The 23,568-nt window shown below is 37.0% G+C and overlaps 1 protein-coding gene across 1 annotated transcript in view; it reads right to left on the reverse strand.

Moving 5' to 3' along the window:
* Positions 1 to 23,568, reverse strand: part of POLR3B (RNA polymerase III subunit B) — a 791,018-nt gene that overhangs the window by 700,101 nt on the left and 67,349 nt on the right. Inside the window, exons 6-9 of the mRNA XM_053719663.1 lie at positions 22,773 to 22,873; positions 22,215 to 22,306; positions 15,912 to 16,029; positions 8 to 116 (exon numbers count right to left, since the gene is read on the reverse strand). Coding sequence (XP_053575638.1) covers positions 8 to 116; positions 15,912 to 16,029; positions 22,215 to 22,306; positions 22,773 to 22,873 — 420 coding nt within the window. The remainder of the gene's footprint in view (positions 1 to 7; positions 117 to 15,911; positions 16,030 to 22,214; positions 22,307 to 22,772; positions 22,874 to 23,568) is intronic.

Raw genomic sequence — 23,568 nt, forward strand, 5'->3', positions numbered from 1 at the left:
CACTGACCTTAAAAATAATTGCAATTGGTATGTCTTCTGATAGCGTATTGTGCTTCAAGTAAAACCTGCCCTGCTTCATAACTAAATTGGTTCTGCTTTTCTTTTCATGAGTGGAGCTGAAAGATAAAATATATTCGGGTTATAAAGATATTCACATTGACCAACCATTGTTTAAATTAAAGAAATATATCACATAAGGAAAAAAAAAAAAAAAAAACTAATTATGAATAGGTTATAACTAAAGCGGGATTCATTTAACCCTTTTTTACACCTAGGGTTCTGATGGAAGCGTGTTGACACCCTCTGTAGTAGCCAAGGACGTTAAAGGAAACTGCTGTGCGTTCATCTCTTTTTACAGAGCAGGGGGCATGTTATACAAAAAATAAACCAATCTATTTAATCTCTTAAGGGGTTAAACTCTGCACACTCCAGTACCACCGCCAGAAACACACGCGTGTGTATATTCTCCACCTATAATGAGGGTGCAAATGAGAAATAGAGAGAGAAGAGAGAATCTTCTTGAAGATAGCACAGGGGAGTGCAAGAGTACATATTTAACATTGTTACAAACATTGCTGCCAGAATGTAAAACACAGATTTACCCTTCAACAGAAGATACCAAGATAACAAAGCAATTTATATAACAGAACTAAAAGGTTATTTTTAAAATTTGCCTGCTCTGTCTAAACCATAAAACCACAAAATCTTAATTTTTACAAAATATAAGGGGGGGGGGGGGAGCAAAACAAAATTCAGGTAATTGTTTCCTTTATCACTATCACACATAGGCTAATTAAAGGGACATGAAATCCAACATTTTTCTTTCATGATTCAGATGGAAAATACAATTTTTAAAAAGCTTCCAATTTGCTTCTATTATCAAATTTGCTTTTTTTTCTCTGCTTATTCTTTTTTGAAGAGATATCTAGATAGGTAGCGTGCACATGGAGCACTACATGACAAGAAATGGTGCTGCCAAATAGTGCTGCAGACACGTGCACACTACTGAACCTTCCTTTCAACAGAGGATAACAAGAAAATAAAGAACATTTGATAGAAGTAAAAATTGGAAAGTTGTTTAAAATTGTATGTTCTATCTGAATCATAAACAAAACAAATTGGGATTTATGTCCCTTTAAATACTGTTAATAATGAGCTTCAAAGGCTGTAGGTCAAAATAAGCCTCTTCTCTTCTACAAATTGTGTGAAATTAAGTCTATGAACCCTTAGTATACTTTAACCCCTTAACGACCATTTACGATCAGTAAATGACCAAGGACGTGCCTGGCGTGATCGCTTCCAGCCGCTTTCAAGGTATTGCAGTGATGCCTCGAGGTTGAGGCATCACTGCAATACCATTTTTACCCACCGATGCAGAGACACTCTGTGGCCCTCTCTGCATTGGCCAGCGATGGAGCCAACCGTTGGTGGGTGGGAGCCATAGCAGGGAGACGGGTGAGCAGAATATCGCTGGAGGGAGTTCCGGATCCTGTGCTTGAGTGGGCGGGAGCGCGTGGGGGGCGGGGGCACGCATGCATGCGCTATTAAATGCTATAGCGATAGTCTCTGGGAAGGAGGGAGAGGGAGGGGGGATAAGGCATAATCAGTGTTGGGAAATGGATCTGGGAGGGAGGTAGGGTATTGAGGGTGGGCAGCTACACTACAGAAAAATAGGGTATTTATTTAAAAAAAAAAAAAAAAAAATAGGCCACATTTTGAACAAACTGGGTACTGGCAGACAGCTGCCTGTACCCAAGATGGCGGCATATAGATAGAGGGGGTGTTAGAGAGCTGTTGGGGGGGGGGGTCAAACATTGCAAAATAAATATATATATTTTTAAAAAAATGCCTTTTATATTTTAGTACTGGCAGACTTTCTGACAGTACTTAAGATGGCAGTGACAATTGTGAGGTGGGGGAGGGAAGAGAGCTGTTTGAGAGTTGTCAGGGAAGGATCAGAGGGTGGGATGTGACAGGTGGGAGGCTGATCTCTACACTAAAGCTAAAATTAACCCTACAAGCTCCCTAATTAACCCCTTCACTGCTGGGCATAATACAAGTGTGGTGCGCAGCGGAATTTAGCAGCCTTCTAATTACCAAAAAGCAATGCCAAAGCCATATATGTCTGCTATTTCTGAACAAAGGGGGATCCCAGAGAAGCAATTACAACCATTTGTGTCATAATTGCACAAGCTGTTTGTAAATAATTTCAGTGAGAAACCAAAAATGTTTGTGAAAAAGTTGACCAATTTTTTTTCATTTGATCGTATTTGGCGGTGGAATTATGGCATGACATATACCAAAATGGGCCTAGATCAATACTTTGGGTTGTCTAATATAAATAAATATAAATATATCAAAAATAACTCATTGTGTAGTTCAGTGACAAATCTAGACAGGCCCAGAGGCTTGTTTTCCCACAGAAAACCTCTGAATTACATTGTTTCCAATGCAGCAAAGGATTCTGGGTAAGATATGCAAATTAAGTACACGACACACCTTTTTACTTCAGTCTGCTTTTCAGCAGGTTCCCTTTACGCCAAAGTATCAGTTTTTACCACTCATCAGCTGGGAGAAGGTTAGAATCACTGCTGGGTGAAGTTGATTCACTGCACTAACCCTAGCTAAGTTTATAAGCTGTGTGAGCAGCAATACTTTGGCATAAAGGGAACCTGCTGAAAAGCAGACTGAAGTAAAAAGGTGTGTCATTGTGTACTTAATTTGCATATCTTACCCAGAATCCTTTGCTGCATTGGAAACAATGTAATTCAGAGGTTTTCTGTGGGAAAACAAGCCTCTGGGCCTGTCTAGATTTGTTAATGAACTACACAATGAGTTATTTTTTCTATATTTTGTGCGTAGTGGAGGATTTTAAACTCGCTTTTTATCTCCCCCTAATTTAAAATGTTGTTGTATTCTGCCTGGAATCAACTTCACCCAGCAGTGATTCTAACCTTCTCCCAGCTGATGAGTGGCAAAAACCACGAAACAGTCTGTCTTGGGATGGTTATGAATCACTGCACTAACCCTAGCTAAGTTTATAAGCTGTGTGAGCAGCGATACTTTGGCGTAAAGGGAACCTGCTGAATAGCAAACTGAAGTAAAAAGGTGTGTCATTGTGTACTTAATTTGCATATCTTACCCAGAATCCTTTGCTGCATTGGAAACAATGTAATTCAGAGGTTTTCTGTGGGAAAACAAGCCTCTGGGCCTGTCTAGATTTGTTAATGAACTACACAATGAGTTATTTTTTCTATATTTTGTGCGTAGTGGAGGATTTTAAACTCGCTTTTTATCTCCCCCTAATTTAAAATGTATATATATATATATACACACATACATATACATAAATATATACACACACACGTACACACATGTAAAGGGTTATTCAGGGATTCCTGACAGATCAATGACAGATCAATGTAACTATCGCTAATTTTGAAAAAAAAAAATGGTTTGGAAATAGCAAAGTGCTACTTATTGTACTTATTGCCCTATAACTTGCAAAAAAAGCAAAGAACATGTAAACATTGGGTATTTTAAAATTTAGGACAAAATTAAGAAACTATTTAGCATGGGTGTTTTTTGGTGGTTGTAGATGTGTAACAGATTTTGGGGGTCAAAGTTAGAAAAAGTGTTTTTTAAAACATTTTCATCAAATTTAAAAAAATTTTTAGTAAATTATGATATGATGAAAATAATGGTATCTTTAGAAAGTTCATTTAGTGGCGAGAAAAACGGTATATAATGTGTGGGTACAGTAAATGAGTAAGAGGAAAATTACAGCTAAACACAAACACAGCAGAAATTTAAAAATAGCCCTGGTCCTTAACAGTAAGAAAATTGAAAAGTGGTCTGGTCACTACGGGGGGTTAAAGGGACAAAAAAAAAAAAAAAAAAAAATTTTTCTTTAACAATACAGATAGAGTATGCAATTTTAAGCAACTTTCTAATTTACTCCTAATATTAATTTTTCTTCGTTCTCTTGCTTTCTTTATTTGAAAAAGCAGGAATGTAAACATAGGAGCCAGCCCATTTTTGGTTCAGCACCAGATTATCTAAAAATTTGCCAGCATGGAGCGATATCATGCAAATCTTCGGATGATTTTGGAGAGCATTATATTGTAATGTAGGTCTCCTCTCCATAGTGAGAGCAATAGCTATCAAGCTAAAAATGTGATGTTCTGAAATTCTTTGAGGGTCTTATACGTCTTAGATAATCTCACCAGACCAGCGAGCTTTAGATAATTGGGCCCTTGGTGGCTACTAAAAAAGGGGGAATCCAAATGTTGTATTGGATCAGATATATGGATCGTGAAAATCCCTTATTGGTTAATTATAGCAGGTAAGCTCCAAAGCGTGCGTCCGGAACCGTCCAACCGAAGAGGTGACAAGCCAGGGATCCAACCGGCAACAAAAAGGGTGCAAAGCTGCAAGCAGGCAAACTACCCACTAAGCATAAGAAACGAAAAGGAGGAACAGCTGCACGTAAACACGCTAAATCATGATATATCCAAGACACAGGTGTTGCAAAAGATCACTAATTTGAAAAAACGACACAATATAATACAATGCAAAATACAATGTGTAAAAAACAATGTATATAAAATATATACCTCACTGAGACAACATTTAAAATATAAAATGGACAATAATTGTTGCCAAAGAGCGGAATTAAAAAAAAAATATATAGGAGTATTGAATTCAACCAAACTAGTACAAATAGCAATATGCTATTCATTATCCAATTTAGTAAACAATACCAACAGATTTGTAGAATAGTAAAAAAAGAACTTGACCATCCTAAAAGGTGATGAAATATTATCAAACATCCTTACAACAGGAGTGAGGTGTGTAGCTAGAAAAGCTCCGACTTTAGGTGACATCACAAGGAAAAACTTTGCTGGAAAACCCACTACCAATATAAACTGGCTAAGCCTCAGACCTGGCTGTTTTAAATGTGGGCATGTCCCCTGCAAAGGCTGCACCTGCATTACAGTTACTAACACATTCTCTTCAAACATCACCAAACAAACTTTTCAAATAAGAGATAGGATAGATTGTAATTCTTTATTAGTGATCTAATTAATTGTTTATCCTGCTCGAGCCAATATGTAGGCTTTACAACCCATCCATTAAAGGACAGGATTCGAGAACATCTACATTCTTTAGATGAGAAAGAACCAAAAACACCTGTCGCAAAGCATTTCAGAACTCATGGTATAGGTCCCAAACACTTTTCATTTATTGGCATAGACACCATAAAACAACATCTCCGAGGGGGTGATAGAGGTAAAACCCTTCGTAAAAAAGAAATATTTTGGATAGTAAAATTACACACTAGGGCCCCAGAGGGAATGAATAAAAGAATGGATGTGGATCTCTTCACTGAATAGCTAAAAACATTTCTAACCTTCATATGATCTTATAGAATTATAGAATTTTTTTTTAAATCAAAATTAAAACTAACACTTGAGAGGGAAAAAATCTATATATACACAAATACTTTTATATATATATAACAAAATATAAGATATATTAGATAATATACATAAAAAATCTCTCTTTTCCTTATAGGAAAATTCTCCTGACACTACGTAGGCCCCTTTGACTGTTTTGATTAAGCTTTAATCTCATTTGTTGTTCTTATATTACTTAAATTGATCTCCAAATGGAATTGTTGAATTAGTTCTCTTCCTCCTTGACTTATCCACTTTTGTTCATATCTATCATATCCTTTATATTAAACCACTTACAGCGGATTGCTGATGGAATACATTTTATATATATATATATATATATATATATATATATATATATATATATATATATATATATATATATATATATATATATATATATATATCGGATATTAGATTGTCTCAATATGATTGGGTACAGATAATTGAGCATTATCCTCTTAACTTTAGTCACTGTCCCAAAAGGTTTTTAAAGTGACAGTTGACATGAGAAGCAAATTCACAGCAGCGATATAGCACAAAACTATATGCCTTCTATCTGTACCACTAGGCTATATAATTTTCAAAAAGAGGATGTGGTCTTATAGAGTGACCTTAGACAAAATAACATGGTTTTCTTTAACTTATTGGTGTATATTGCCTGACACCAATATCGAAGGTCATCTTGCTTTTAACATCATCAATACTCCTAAATATATAGTCTTGAGACATTATTTACAATGACTATTACTACTATTTTACACGTTACAACATTTATTAAGATTTTATTTTACATTTGTTTTTATTTTCTATTTTAGTGATTACTTATGTGTTTTGTCTTAGGTATATTATCTAAGCAGCATAATATTTCTAATTTAAATATTTTGATCATTTATAGATTTATCTATCTGCCTTTTAAGCAAAATCTATCTGTAAACATGCTATTTTTCAAATGTATGTTTTTGAATTCGAAAATGATATTGTTTTTTGAATATGTACCAGGTTCATTATTGCTAAGATTATTTTACTTTATCTTAGTTTTTATTGTTAGGATATGTTATTGTGTGTTTTGTTAGATATGAATAATATGTATCTTGCGAGACCTATGGGGGGGTGGATACTCTTTCACAAACAACTAACTACTCATCATTTGCATATTTGCAATCTATAATTTGTTTGCTGATTGGTTACTGGCCCCTATATAGGTCTTGGTTCACCTAAACTCTTTAGCCTCTGATGAAGCGCATGTACGCATGCGCGAAACGCGTCAGGTGTCTATCTGTACCTCCACCTGTCATTTGGCTGAATAAAAGATACTAACATCAAGTTTTGCTGTCTCCGGGTCTCCTCCTTTATTCCCCCTGGTGGGATCTACCTTCTTCATTATATTATATTATATTAATATATATATATATATATATATATTAATATATATATATATATATATATATATATATATATATATATATATTATATATATATATATATATATATATATATATACACAAAATAAATAATAAAATAAATGAACAAGGAACATACAATTCAATGGTCTATAAAGTAACTGAGGTATGTTTCTAAATTTAATCCCTGTGGATATTTGGTTTCCAGTGTCACGCCGCCCTGGCTGTTGCCAGGGACGCAACGCTTCCTCTCTACTCGTTGCCTAGGACACTCTGGCGTTGCCAGAGATCTGGCAGTTCCTCTGAGCGTGTGGCAATGTCGTCATCACCACATGTCTCCTCCTCTCTGAAGCTGGGTCCTTGAGCTCTTGGCGCGAATCGGTAGCTATGTAAGTACTTGCTTCATTTACATTCTCTGCCCAAGTATAGGTGTTACTTAGTGTTCTGCTGGGTGTTGTATTTCTGTATTGCTATACGGATACTGAACTCTGCTTGTCTGACCACTCTGCCTGCTTAACCCCTGAACTACTGGATTGCTATACTGTTGCTGAACTCTGCTTGTCTGACCATTCTATTGGTTTACCCCTGAACTGTTATACTACTGGATATCCTTTGTTGCCAACTCCTGCCTGTTCCCAGTCCTTCTATTAGTTTACCCCTGAACTGCTATACTGCTGGATTGTCTTCCTGTTGCCGCTAAGGACTGCCCTGTCTGCTGCGAGTACTGCTTGCCTCATTTCACAAACTCTCTCTGCTCTGGGATATTTCCTATCATTCCACTTGACGCCGGGATAAAAAGACTACTGGCCAAGTTTGGTCTGATAGTGGAATATCCCACGAGCATTACATTCAGTTTGTATATCCAAAAAAGCTCCCTCTTAGTGAAGGTTTTAAATTTATCACCACCCCTTGGGGGAGACTTTACAACATCTATGACCTGAAAAGTTAAGTTTGGAACATTAATAGTGAGCATTTTACCAAAGTGACGAGCTACAGTTGAGTCCTTGTCATAATTTTTTATATCTCTTAGATGTTCTCTCACTCTAGAGCGTTCCTCCCAAAAGGTCTGCCCTACATATTGAATCTTAAAAAAACTACACACTAATAAATAGACAGCAAATGTAGTATAGCAACAAGCATTAAAATTCATATTAAATTACTTACCTGCCTGTAACAGTGCTAGTGAAAGTGTTCCCACATTTTAATTAAGAGCAAGTGAGAAAATTGTGTAAATTACTTTTATAAGTGCTACGTCGGAATAGCCAGGTCTCTCTCTGATCTAGACCTCTCAAAAGTGACCATACTGGGCGACAATCTTGCTGATAAGGTATAGGTTTTTTTGGGTTTTTTTTAAACAAATTTGCAATTATTCAGATTAGTAGAAAGCAGATCATCAGCTTTTAAAATATTCAAACGTATCCTCAAAATTTAGCAAATTTGTCTAAAACTGCGGAGTGTATTCAGTAGAAAATATAACAGTATCTTGGTCGAAATCTCTCTTTTTGTGTTTTTTACTCTCTGTAATATCTTTTATATTCATGGATTTAAATTCTTCAAAATTCCTATTCAACGCTTCCAGGTTATAAACCACATGCTCCAATTCTTCCTATAATAAAATAAATTGGCAAAAGATGGTGCGAATTTGGCACACATGGCGGTGCCACATAACTGTAAAAAATATTGACCATCAAATAGAAAATAATTGTGTGTTAAGAGAAAAAGCAAAATACCCCATATAAATTCTTTGATCTCTTATGTGAATGATGAATCCCTGTCTAGAAAGAATGTAACAGCTTTACAACCTTCTTTATTTGGTATGTTAGAGTAAAGTCTATGGTTGACCATTTATACTCTTTCTGCCAAACTATATCACCCAACACCTTTAAGAGATGGTTGGAGTCAAATAGCTGTACAATTTCTGCACAAATGGCTGTAAAATGTCATCCATTCATTCGGATAAAGGCTCAAAAAGTGAGCCAATGCCTGAAATAATTGGACGACCCGGACCCGGCGGGTTCACCATGCTTTTATGGGTTTTTGGAAGGTAGTGAAAAATAGGAGTAATGGGATTGCTAGGTACTAAATCTGTTGTGACAAAGTAAATATATTAAGCGCTACACCTTCCTCCACTACTCTCCTCAATTTATTTTTAAAGACTAAAGTGGGGTTATTGGACAATCTTTTATACGTTTTCGTATCCGGTAACTGTCTAATGGCCTCATTGTGATAACCTTTCTTATTAAGAATGACAACATTGCCCCCCTTGTCAGAAGCCCTTGTGACAATATCTTTATTAGTTTGTAATTTGCGCAATGCCGTCCTCTCACAATGTGAAAGATTATCATGCTAGAGTTACATTCATGTTTTTATCCAGGGATAACAAATCCTGTTCAACTTTTTTCTTAAAAGAGTGGATTAAGGGACCACGGTACTGTATGGGATAAATCAGAATACTATTTTCCAGGTAATGGTAATATTGATGCCCAATCACCATCATAATCATCCATACAGTTATCTAAACCCCTTAATGCTTCAATTGCACAAAAATCCTTAAATTCTCATTTCTCATCAACATAGTTGGTTAACCCCTTGGCAACAGAGGACGTGTCAGGCACAACCTACAAAAAAAAATACAGTTAAGGACCAAGGACATGCCTGACACATTCTCTGGGGTTTCAAGCACTGGAAGCAATTGCGATCGCTTCCAGGGTATTGCAGCAATGCCTCGATATTGAGGTACCTCTGCAATACCCTTTTTTACCCACCGATGCAGAGAGAGACACTCTGTGGCCCCCTCTGCATCGGCCAGCGATGGTGCAGACCGTCGGTGGCTTGGAAGGGATCGAAGGGAGGCGGGTGGGCGGCCTATCACTGGGGGAGGCGGGAGGGTGTGTGAGGGGGCTTTAAATGGGCGTGCGGGGACCGCTACACTACAGAAACTGTGCACTTTAGTGCAATATGAAGGAGGGAGAGAAGGGTATTTTACATTTAGTGCCATATAAAGTGACCTGGGAGGGGGTAGAAATGGGGTAGGGAAATGAGGGGGGGCAGCTACACTACAGAAATAAACAATATATATGGCAAAATAGGTACTGGCAGACAGCTGCCAGTTCCTAACATGGCAGATAATAGGTAGAGGGGGAGGGTTAGAGAGCTATTTGAGGGGGGGGGGGGTCAGGGAGGTTGGGACTTGAGAGTTAAGGGGGGATAGTACCCCTCAGAAAATATATATTTAAAAAAATTAACTTTTTTTTTTTATACACTGGCAGACTTTCTGCCAGTACTTAAGATGGGAGTGACCTTTGGGGGGTGGAGGAGGGAAGAGAGCTGTTTGAGGGGGGTTAGGAATGGATCAGAGGGTGGGATGTGTCAGGTGAGAGGCTGATCTCTACACTAAAGCCAAAATTAACCCTACAAGCTCCCTATTTAACCCCTTCACTGCTGGGCATAAAATACAAATGTGGTGCGCAGCAGCATTTAGCGGCCTTCTAATTACCAAAAAAGGAATCCCAAAGCTATATATGCCTGCTATTTCTGAACAAAGGGGATTCACAGAGAAGCATTTACAATCATTTGTGCCAGAATTGCACAAGTGGTTTGTAAATAATTTCAGTGAGAAACCTACAGCTAGATTACGAGTTGTGCGTTAGGGTAAAAAAGCAGCGTTGAGGTTTTTTACACCCGCTGGTATTACAAGTCTTGCAGGTTTAGGGGCACCGCACACTTCTTTGGCCTTACCGCAAAATGACTTACGTAAACTTCGTAAAGTCTTTTTTCTATGGGACTTCCATAGCGTTGATATTACGAGTCTGTCCTGGGAGGCCAAAAAGTGAGCGTTACACCCTACCCTGTCAAGATCCCTAACGCATTTAAAAGTCAGTAGTTATGAGTTTTATGGTACAACGCCGTAAAATAAAACTCATAACTAAAGTGCTAAAAAGTACACCAACACCCATAAACTACCTATTAACCCCTAAACCGAGGCCCTCCCGCATCGCAAATACTATAATAAAATTATTAACCCCTAATCTGCCGCTCCGGACACCGCCGCCACCTACATTACATTTATGAACCCCTAATCTGCTGCCCCCAACATCGCCGACACCTACTCTCTCCAGTTCATTGGCATTGACAGAGGCATTGATAATGGAAGAGGAGGTGACAATGATAATACACTCCTCAGAAAAGAGTGTAGATGCATATATAAGTTGGGTACCCAGTATCCTAATAGTATGAATGACAAACTTGATATGGCCTGTTTTCTGTGAAAAGAAAAAATTAATTTTCTCTTTCTGACCATAACTAACATTAATTTTCTATCAGCTTATACATCCCTACCTATAGCATAATCCTTAGATAATAGGATAAGGGGGAAAAAAAAAATATACATATATTTTTTTCTCTCTCTTTACTTCGGTTTCCTCCTGGGATGTATAGCTCATGCTGTGTGTGATGAGAATATGTGAGTGATCTGATGCGCAGACCAACATATAATAGTTAATTTACTATGGTAAAGATAAAACTTTTTTGAACTGAGTAATAGCTACTATCTTTCACCCGTCAAGGGGCGGATATACCTGCCTTGCATAAAAGAGCTTGTCTGTCATCCTAATTACACACCCTGATGAAGCCCTGCCTTTCTCATAAGTCGAGGGGGTGAAACGCGTGTCGGCATCAGTTGACTGGAACACGGGACGCATCGTACCTCCCACAATCCTGCTTGAATGTTGAGCGGTCTCTGATATTGGTAACGGAACCTGGAAAAGTTTTTTGGTCGGAAGCGAACCAAGGCGGTTCAAGGCCGCTCCTGCCGTAATAGCCATATCTGGAACTTTCAAGGTGCAGTATCATACGATATTTCTGCTGACAGGAAGACAGCTTTAAAAACTTAGCCGACACCTCACAACTGCAGTAATTGTTTATGAGACGCAGCTCCATATATTGTTCTTAAAGGAACACAGGAGAATTGTTCATGATTTCCTCCACACTTTCATCGGCACTTTTGTTTCAAAGAACTTTCAATGGATGCCGCAAGGAAAATAAATATATATATATATATATATATATATATATATATATATATATATATATATATAATATATATATATATATATATATATATATATATATATATACACACATACACATATCCACATATACACACACGATTAGTGTCTTTTGATGTTATAACTGCTAGCTTTTTGAATATGTATTAAAATTAGGCTGCATTTTATTTAATACAGTGTGACTTATCCCCACAACTTAGATCCCAATACTATTGGTAGTTTAGGGTTTTTATTTTATTTTTTATTTTGGGGGGCTTTTTTTATTTTAATAGGGCTATTAGATTAGGTGTAATTAGTTTAAATATCTGTAATTTGATTATTATTTTCTGTAATTTAGTGGGGGGGGGGGTTGTACTTTAAATACAATTACCTAAAATTAAATTAGCTAATTTAGTTAACTTATTTAATTATAGTGTAGTGTTAGGTGTTATTGTAACTTAGGTTAGGTTTTATTTTACAGGTACTGTTGTATTTATTTTAGCTAGGTAGTTATTTAATAGTTAATAACTATTTAATAACTATTCTACCTAGTTAAAATAAATACAAACTTGACTGTAAAATAAACCCTAAGATAGCTACAATGTAACTTAGTTATATTGTAGCTAGCTTAGGGTTTATTTTACAGGTAAGTATTTAGTTTTAAATAGGAATAATTTATTTAATGATAGGAATATTTAGATTTATTGTAATTATATTTAAGTTAGGGGTGTTAGGGTTAGGACTTCGGTTTAGAGGTTAATAACTTTAATATAGTAGTGGCGGCGGCTTGGGGGTGGAAGATTAGGGGTTAATAAACGTAGGTAGGTTGCGGCAACACGGGGCGGCAGATTAGGGGTTAATAAATATAATGTAGGTGTCGGCGATGTTGGGGGCAGCAGATTAGGGGTTAATACATATAATGTAGGTGTCGGCGATGACCAAGTTTGGTTTTCAAATCCATGGATGGATTAAGCGCAACATCAGTACTGGAAAACACACAATCAAAGTATTGCTTTCTATTGGTGATATCAAAGAAAGTGTCCACATCTGTAGTGTCCCCCTCCATATTTAAAGGTAATGGTGTGTTTAGTTTGGGACCATATTGCTTAATTTGAATTGCTGGGTACCCTATGGTTATACTGAAGTAAGTATGTAAATAATTAGGTGCTGGTCACTCAGTAGTTAAGTGCAACACCAAATAAGTTAAATACACTCTATTGTATACACAACAGTTAAAGTTTTGTTTCCCAGGCAGTCGACAAGATTCACAGCATATCATAATATAGGAAAATAGTGATAACTTACAGTTCGTTCCAGAGACAACGCTGAGCACACAGCAGGGGCGTTCCGAACTGATAGCAGGTAAGCTGCCGTTCCAAAGCGTGTGTCCGGAACCGTCCAACCGGAGAGGAGACAAGCCAGGGATCAAACCGGCAAGAAAAGGATGCACTACGCTGTCTGATTGGCCCACACACACATTTGAAATAGTGTTCACATATGTGTTTGTCTATGATTAAGCGCTTGTAACAGCGCGATACATGTCAGATGAAGTCCCCCTCCTGAGGTTTATGTGTGCATGTTTTACAAGAAAGTCGGCTCCAGCTGTTCATTAAAAAGTCAATCCTTTATTTGTAAAACATGAAGAAACACAGCAAACAATGTGAGAGGTGCTGAGGGCGCAGCACTGTATGGCTTATGCGTTTCGGAAGTGCTCCGTAGTCAATATCACCAAGGAGTTTACAAGTGAGATAAGCAAAAAGCAGTATCAGATCAATGCTTGTATGAACTGTAAAACCGAGTCAGCGGTTTATTTGATTGAATGCACTTTGTGCAAGATCCAGTATATAGGACTCACTACACGTGACCTAAATACTAGGATCAGAGAACACTTATCTTCATTCACTACAAAGAGCATCAACTCCTTTAGTTCAGCACTTTGGAGTATTTCATGATAACAACCTTAGAGGTTTTACCTGGTGTGGCATAGAAAAAGTGAATAGACCAACCAGGGGAGGTGACATTGACACACTTCTCGCCAGACGGGAAGCTTTCTGGATTTTCACAATGGGCACCCGGGTGCCCGATGGGTTAAATTCCAGATATGATGTTCTCAATCTTTGGGAATAAAGGCATTACAATAATTTTTCTATCAGTAATATTTTACCTTTTTTTTTTTTACATCTAGTTAGCATGTTTTACACCAGCTCATTGCCCATATCCCTTTTAATCTAGGCATAGCTTTACTTACATCACCCTATATTCGTGAGGGTGTATTGACCTGTTCTCCAAAGTTAAGATTTAAAATTTAAAGTTTTATGTTTGAATTTAAAAAACAGGATCTGTGTTTGGTCCTTACTTACCTATCCATTCATGGTATATATACCTTAAACGTTAAGAATTTTACAACGTTAGGGCTTTTATATACTACTAATAAGGTTTTTCAAATTTTCAAATTTTGAATTTAAACTTTGTGCCAAGATGGTTCCGGTGTCACTTTTATACCGTCACACACATACTAACAGCCTTTTTGGACATAATTCTGCTTCTCCCCACTAGTACATGGGGACTATATACATTGTGCCTTCATGCCTTTTAGCATTGTTCACCTTATTACAATTTGCCAATTCAGGGTTCTCTCTACCCCATTACTAATGTTATAGCAAGGTAATCACAGCTAAATATAGGGTGTCCTTAATGCTGCTTATTACATCCCTATTACCTCTTCATTGTGATCATTTGCCCCTTACTGATGTATTAGCGATCAGATAACTGGTCAGACACTACAGCAATAACTTGCTGGTCATCATGTATTTGGATATATATTTTTCTGTTATATGATACTACTGGGGACAAGTGAGCCTGTATGCTATTTGGCATACCCTGTGTATATTGCTGTGATTCAGTGTAACTATTTAGCAGCGTTTAAAATTGATTGTTTGCATGCTGCTTTCATGAATACTGTGTTTGTTCTTGCTCTTACGTATTGACTCTTTGCAACTTTCATCTATACATCTATATGTCAAACAAATATTATCCTATTTCTCCAATATGTATATACTTATATATTTCTTGTGTGTTATATGACTGCTTTTGAGGCAGTGTTATACTGACCAGGTGTGTTGGGTTTGAAATGAGGGCGGGTTTTCTTGTGTAGCGAATCACATTTGTTTTAATCCTTTTTAAACAGGTGTGGGGCTCAGCACTGTAGGCTATGACTACAGAGCACTTCCGAAATGCGTAAGCCATACAGTGCTGCGCCCTCAGCACCTCTCACATTGTTTGCTGTGTTTCTTCATGTTTTACAAATAAAGGATTGACTTTTTAATGAACAGCTGGAGCCGACTTTCTTTGCTTGAACCTATCTTTCCAGTTATCTGGCTGTTCCTCTGATGCATTGGATGTCCAGGATCATGTGTGCTGGGCGTGTTCACTGAGCAGCTTACACTCACCGCAAGAGAACTACGAAGTCTCACCGGGTTTACGGAGTGGAGGGGAGGAGTGTTCTAGAGCTTGGAGGATCGAAGCAGGGATAAGTTGAGGCGGGTGAGGAGTTCCACCACTTCGTCCCTGGCTGTTTTACACGAGCGGCAGTGATCCTGAATAGTGTCTGTGACACGGGCACACACACTGACACTGTCTGAATTACCCCCGTACATCCACTTTACCGGTGAGTGAAAATCTTCTCAACAGTTTATATGTATATTTTACCAGTTGGCGGACTTTGTGTTATACAAAAGCGGCTGCTTGTTACCGCTTTTGTATAACACACATATGCATATATAACTGCACATAGGATTATACTATTTCTGGATTACTTATACAGTTTTTTGGGTTTCTATTGACTCTTTACTGCATGTTTTACAAGAATCTTAAAATAAAGATTTTATTTACGGATCGTACGTGCAGCTGTTCCTCCTTTATGTTCCTTATTGTTTAGTTGCCTTATTTTTAAAAGATAAAAACATTAATAAAAAAAGGTGCTAAAAGAAAAGACTAGCGCTCACCTGGTCACAGATGCTCCAACTGCGCCTTTCCGGTCAGCTTCTACAATAATTCTGTTTTTGGACAGCTGTTCTTGAATCAAAATTACTTTTTCTACTCCTTTCACAATGAAGTACCCACCTGTAGGACAGACAAGGATTACACAATAGTATTTTCTAAAACAATCATTTAACTAAATAGTTACTCTATGTTCCTTATCAAGAATAATATGAAAGAATATTGTACATTTTAAAGGGACTTTATAGTACATACTCTAAATTTTACTGACATTGAAACCCTGTGTTTGAACTCACAAAAAAGTAAAAAAAAAAAAAAGTAAAAAAAAATAGTTAAAGCCCCACTTAGGAGCACAGACAACTGCTGGTCCCAAGCAGGCATCACTGCCGATTAGAGGGGTCAGGTGACTCCTGCTGCTGATTAGCTCCCTACAAAGTCCCTCTAAAAACATTTTTTTTTTTTAAATAGGAATTAAACCAAAAATCCAGAGATGCCAAGATCTTATCTCATTTCCCTAGAAAGAAAACTCACCAGTGAAAGAAACCCTCCATAGGAAGGGAATGGACAGAATTACCCCCCCCCTCTCTCTCTTAGAGGTTACTCCTCTTGGTGACCCCTTTATTGTAAGTGAATATCCAGAAAATAATGAGGCAAGTAAGTTTTATGTATGGATATGAGTCAACATATTGAAATGTTTGTATTTTAGATTTCATTTCTAGGCATCTTATCTGTCACTAGGCCCCACTCACCATACAGATGAATACAGATCAGTACAATTATAGGTGGGGAAAAAGTAATGACAAATACATAGAAAAAGGCATTTATTGTAACAAAACAGAATTCAATATTTTCCTGCCAAATCTCTGGAAAATTATCTAAACATCAAATTTGTACTGAGGAAAGTATCATTAGGTGTCCTGACTGCTGCATGATAAGGCTGAGAAAGTGTCACCTCTGACCATGAAGATGAAAGTGGGTTTGCAGAATGAGCCCTGAGCCCTTCAGGAACTGAATCTTCCTTTTGGTTGCAAGTATTCACCATTCACTGTACTAGCCAGCTCATGAGAATGACAGTTTTAACCGATGATAGAAAATGATAATGTCCCTTTGGAATTACATGAGTTTAACTTCTTTATAGGGGTTTAAATTAAACACGTTTTATAGAATTAACAGTGCTATAATAAATTTCTCTAATATATTAGAGGATATTAGTTTTCACTTATGTTTCATGCTCTTAATTAATTAAAGAATTTCATTTTGAGGCTAATCGACCCTACACTACTATGTTTAATCCCGGGAAATCGGCACTACCTCCAGAGCAGCACGTCTACTGTGTGTTTGCAGGGGTTAAACACACAGTAGTACAGGGTTGATAGTCTTAAAATGGTCTAACAAATTAGAGCATGTCATTATCCAACTATTATAGCCCTTTAAATTTATTTCCAGATCAATCCACTTTTATGTTATCATGGAAAACACCTACATGTGAAAATGCCATTCCAGTTCAGTGTTCTCCCCAAGACCTATTTATAGGGCACACCCCCTGGCTGAATTTACTGACCACCCAGCTAAATTGTAAGCAAATATTAAGTGAAAATTAGCCAATATTAAATGTATTCAATGTTTGTTGCTAAAATTATCATTAAATCAATTTATGTTAGAGTATGCAATGAATGTGTTTCAGAATATTTCTTGCGCAAAAAGACATTTGGTTTCACTCTACGTTTTATCATTCCTCTTTGGAAATTTAAGCAAGATGTTGATGTCCTGTGTTTGTTGAGGAGATTTACCGACTATATAACAAATCCTGAGAATTACATAATGCCAGAGCTATGGCTCCTCAGAATGTTCAATGACAACAGGAATCCTCTAAGATTCCATCATGTATTACCCTTAACAAGTTGCCTCCCAGCAAAGCAGGTCTATCTGAAGCTGTACAGGGTCTGTAAATGGATGTAATTTGTTATGGTAAAAAAAAAAAAAAAAAAAAAACGGTCTTAGCAGTAAGAAAACTGTATGGAAGTAGTCAGGTTAGATTATGTCCTGAATGCTTTGACTTGGAAGAGAAAACATACTTCTTCTGGTATCAAAAAACTAGTATAGCGACTCCAACCAGTTGTCTCCTTTTGCATCATCCAATCATGGAGCCACAGAAACATTATTTCTGCTTCTGTTTACAAACAGGCCTCTCTCTCTCTCTGAATTGGCCACAATGTGATTATTATCTAGATAATGAAGTACCAAAACTTTGGTACATGTCCTCTGGGATGTGGGGGATCATGAATGAAAAGGTCCTCCACTAAACTGAAACTTGGCTACTGATGTAGGTGTCCTTGAAACCATTAGACTAATGTAACCAAATTTCAATAGTCTGACTCCATATTGAGTTTTTTCTAACTAGGTATCTGTTCAAACATCTCAGGTCTAACTCATTGTACACATTTTTCTTTACCAGGAAAAGTGAAGAAGCAATGCTTTATTATTAGATCTGCTGGTAGTGGCACATGTACACATTGAGAAGCCATAGGGATGTGATTGAAGTCCTGAAACTGTCCAAATAAATTTCTGAAAAAACAACAGATTATCTGAGTGTATGTAGGGAAGAGGTGAAGGACATTTAGTGATAAAGATTGAGTAAGAATGGAGAGGGATCAGCAAAGGAAGCCACCTTTAAGATGGTAAAAGAGGGGAGTTGTCAGTTCTGTTAATTTTCCCCTGACAAGGGACTTGTGGGCAAAAAAGAAAATAATAATTTTAACTTTAATTAGATTTGCTTTCAGCAGAAATTAAAAATTAATAGCAAATTTTTAAAAGAGCTGAAAGTTCATTTCACCATGAAAAAGTACAAGAAAAATGGTCTTACAGACATGGCAGAGAGTTATAGGCCATGTTTCATAAATATTAGATTAAATAGTTTAAAGGGACAGTCCAGTAAAAAAAAAACTTTCATGATTCAGATAGGGCATGTCATTTTAAACAAGTCCCCAATTTACTTTTATCACCAATTTTGTAATATTGGTACAGGTAGCCCTCAGTTTACGCCGGGATTAGGTTCCAGAAGGAATGGTTGTAAATCGAAACCGTTGTAAATTGAAACCCAGTTTATAATGTAAGTCAATGGGAAGTGAGGGAGTTGGGTTCCAGGCCCCTTTCAAAATTGTCATAAGTAACACCTAATACATTATTTTAAAAGCTTTGAAATGAAGACTTTAAATGCTAAAAAGCATTATAAACCTAATAAAATAATCACACAACACAGAATATATAATTAAACTAAGTTAAATGAACAAAAACATTTGCTAAACAGCATTATAAACCTAATAAAATAATCACACAACACACACTTCACTTGCATTTTTCTGCAAACAGTTCTTTCTATGCATTCCAATCTGGACTGATTTATAGACAGGAAGATCATGTTCCTTTGAAATCTGCTCGATAGCTCAGGTTTGGTAAAAACGGATTAATTTCAGCTTGCTTCGCTGCAACACAAGCGGACAGCTCCACCTACTGGCTATTTTAATAAATGCACTGCTTCTCAATGCTTTTCAATAGCAGTCACATGACTGGAAAAAAGGTTGTTATTCTGAAACGGTGTAAATTGAACCGTTGTAAAATGAGGGCCACCTGTATTCTTAGTTGAAAGCTAAACCTAGGAGGTTCATATGCTAATTTCTTAGACCTTGAAGGCAGCCTCTAATTTAAATGCATTTTGATAGTTTTTCACCACTAGAGGGCATTAGTTCATGTGTTTCATATAGATAACATTGAGCTCATGCTCGTGAATTAACCATGAAGACAGCTCTGATTGGCTAAAATGCAAGTCTGTCAAAAGAACTGAAATAAGGGGGCAGTCCACTGAGGCTTAGATACAAGGTAATTACAGAGGTAAAACGTGTATAATTATAACTGTGTTGGTTATGCAAAACTGGGGAATTGGTAATTAAGGGATTATCTATCTTTTAAAAACAACAAAAATTCTGGTGTTGACTGTCCCTTTAAGCAGTAATATTTTCATCACAAATGTACTGTAATGCTTAAGTAATGGCAAAACAAGCCTCGTTTACAGTCTGTGGAAAACATTTAGTAAATCATTCAGACTTGGTTATAAATCTTATTCCTTACCAGGCCTGTTGCAGTGACTTTATAAATACATAAAAGTACTTACAATGGTGTAACCCTAACCTGCAACTCTTAAAAAGCAAAATGTATATGTTGCCACTATAGTTCTTCCAGAAGATTTCCTTGCGTGTGACCACATTGTTTTGGCAATTTTTTTTATTTATTTTTTACATATTTCTTGCAGTGGAATTTCATGCTTACCGGTTTAAAGTAAAAGTACCAGCCTACAAAAGTTTAGCAATAACCAAAAGTCCTCCAGTCCTTTCTTTCTCAAAATCAGCAGTGAAAATGACAAGGAATTACATAAAGGTATAAAACTGTGTGGATTCAATCTGCAATCCTGAAACCAAACGAACGTGCTTCTACACATGGCGATATACTAGTATCAATTTTGTTGGATGTATTGAGAATATTTCATTCCACTAGTATTAATCATACAGGGAGTGCAGAATTATTAGGCAAATGAGTATTTTGACCACATCATCCTCTTTATGCATGTTGTCTTACTCCAAGCTGTATAGGCTCAAAAGCCTACTACCAATTAAGCATATTAGGTGATGTGCATCTCTGTAATGAGAAGGGGTGTGGTCTAATGACATCAACACCCTATATCAGGTGTGCATAATTATTAGGCAACTTCCTTTCCTTTGGCAAAATGGGTCAAAAGAAGGACTTGACAGGCTCAGAAAAGTCAAAAATAGTGAGATATCTTGCAGAGGGATGCAGCACTCTTAAAATTGCAAAGCTTCTGAAGCGTGATCATCGAACAATCAAGCGTTTCATTCAAAATAGTCAACAGGGTCGCAAGAAGCGTGTGGAAAAACCAAGGCGCAAAATAACTGCCCATGAACTGAGAAAAGTCAAGCGTGCAGCTGCCAAGATGCCACTTGCCACCAGTTTGGCCATATTTCAGAGCTGCAACATCACTGGAGTGCCCAAAAGCACAAGGTGTGCAATACTCAGAGACATGGCCAAGGTAAGAAAGGCTGAAAGACGACCACCACTGAACAAGACACAAAAGCAGAAACGTCAAGACTGGGCCAAGAAATATCTCAAGACTGATTTTTCTAAGGTTTTATGGACTGATGAAATGAGAGTGAGTCTTGATGGGCCAGATGGATGGGCCCGTGGCTGGATTGGTAAAGGGCAGAGAGCTCCAGTCCGACTCAGACGCCAGCAAGGTGGAGGTGGAGTACTGGTTTGGGCTGGTATCATCAAAGATGAGCTTGTGGGGCCTTTTCGGGTTGAGGATGGAGTCAAGCTCAACTCCCAGTCCTACTGCCAGTTTCTGGAAGACACCTTCTTCAAGCAGTGGTACAGGAAGAAGTCTGCATCCTTCAAGAAAAACATGATTTTCATGCAGGACAATGCTCCATCACACGCGTCCAAGTACTCCACAGCGTGGCTGGCAAGAAAGGGTATAAAAGAAGAAAATCTAATGACATGGCCTCCTTGTTCACCTGATCTGAACCCCATTGAGAACCTGTGGTCCATCATCAAATGTGAGATTTACAAGGAGGGAAAACAGTACACCTCTCTGAACAGTGTCTGGGAGGCTGTGGTTGCTGCTGCACGCAATGTTGATGGTGAACAGATCAAAACACTGACAGAATCCATGGATGGCAGGCTTTTGAGTGTCCTTGCAAAGAAAGGTGGCTATATTGGTCACTGATTTGTTTTTGAATGTCAGAAATGTATATTTGTGAATGTTGAGATGTTATATTGGTTTCACTGGTAAAAATAAATAATTGAAATGGGTATATATTTGTTTTTTGTTAAGTTGCCTAATAATTATGCACAGTAATAGTCACCTGCACACACAGATATCCCCCTAAAATAGCTAAAACTAAAAACAAACTAAAAACTACTTCCAAAAATATTCAGCTTTGATATTAATGAGTTTTTTGGGTTCATTGAGAACACGGTTGTTGTTCAATAATAAAATTAATCCTCAAAAATACAACTTGCCTAATAATTCTGCACTCCCTGTATGCTCTGCTACTAGATCTCTTTAAGTGGCTCATTGCCCCTGGCAAATATTTATCCACCATGGTCTTTTGTTTTGAATCTAGCATGAAGGGTTCCCAAAGTGGATGGTTATTAAAATAACCAAAATTCTGCAAATGTTAAAAACAGGACAGTTGTTATTTTTAATCAATCAGACTTAGTCCATACTCAAAGCTCACCTGGATCGAGAGGACATTCATTTAGCTTGGCAAACTCAGCAGGGGTCTTTCCAGTAAGGACACAATTAGAGCTCCGCAGCATGATTGGCATTCTGTAATGAGAGAGAGACACAGAGAAACACAGAGAGAGAATATTAAAAATCAATTAATAAAACTTTCAATTCTCTTTTTCAACCATGTTGAGTTATGCATGAAACACCACTAATTGGCCAAGTTTTTAAAAAACACTGAGATAAGGGGCAGTTTGCAGAGGCTTAGATACAAGGAAATCAGAGGTAAAATGAAATTAATATAACAGTGTTGGTTGTGCAAAACTGGGAAATGGGTAATAAAGGGATTATCTATATTTTTCAACAATAAAAAATTTCAAGTAGACTGTCTCTTTAATGAGCTTTAGCATTAATCTTTATAAGAGCATTTCACTTGACTTGAGAGTATGGTATATTTCAGATTTTTTATTCCTAAAAATAAAATCCTCCTGAATACACAGCTCAGTATTGAATCCATACCAATAACACAAAAAAGAATACTGTATAAGAAGCATTAGCTCACACTTACCTGCCAATGGGTAAAGCATTGCGAATAATCCTTTGGCTTCCTCTAGTATACTCAATGTCAACTGTGATTGATGCGGAGTAAGTCATATCTCTGAGACGGCACTGAACAAAGCAAAAACGCACATGCAACATGAACACAGAAACCTAGTTAAGTTAATCTATTTAATTCAATAAAATTGTAGGATTATTTTTTTTAACCCCTTAATGACCGGACCATGTTTCAATTTTCTTACCCTTAATGACTATGGCTATTTTTACATTTCTGCAGTGTTTGTGTATAGCTGTAATTTTCCTCTTACTCATTTACTGTACCCACACACATTATATACAGTTTTTCCTCGACATTAAATGGACTTTCTAAAGATACCATTATTTTCATCATATCTTATAATTTACTAAAAAAAAAAAATATATATAAAATGAGGAAATTTTTTTTTTAAAAAAAAAACACTTTTTCTAACTTTGACCCCCAAAATCTGTTACACATCTACAACCACCAAAAAACACCCATTCTAAATAGTTTCTAAATTTTGTCCCGAGTTTAGAAATACCCAATGTTTACATGTTCTTTGCTTTTTTTGCAAATGTTAGAGGGCAAAAAATACAAGTAGCACTTTGCTATTTCCAAACCACTTTTTTTCAAAATTAGCGCTAGTTACATTGGAACACTGATATCTTTCAGGAATCCCTGAATATCCCTTGACATGTATATATTTTTATTTAGAAGACATCCCAAATTATTGATCTAGGCCCATTATGGTATATTTCATGCCACCATTTCACCGTCAAATGCGATC

The sequence above is a fragment of the Bombina bombina genome, chromosome 6 (assembly GCF_027579735.1).
Source record: "Bombina bombina isolate aBomBom1 chromosome 6, aBomBom1.pri, whole genome shotgun sequence".
NCBI classification, from domain to species: Eukaryota; Metazoa; Chordata; class Amphibia; order Anura; family Bombinatoridae; genus Bombina; species Bombina bombina.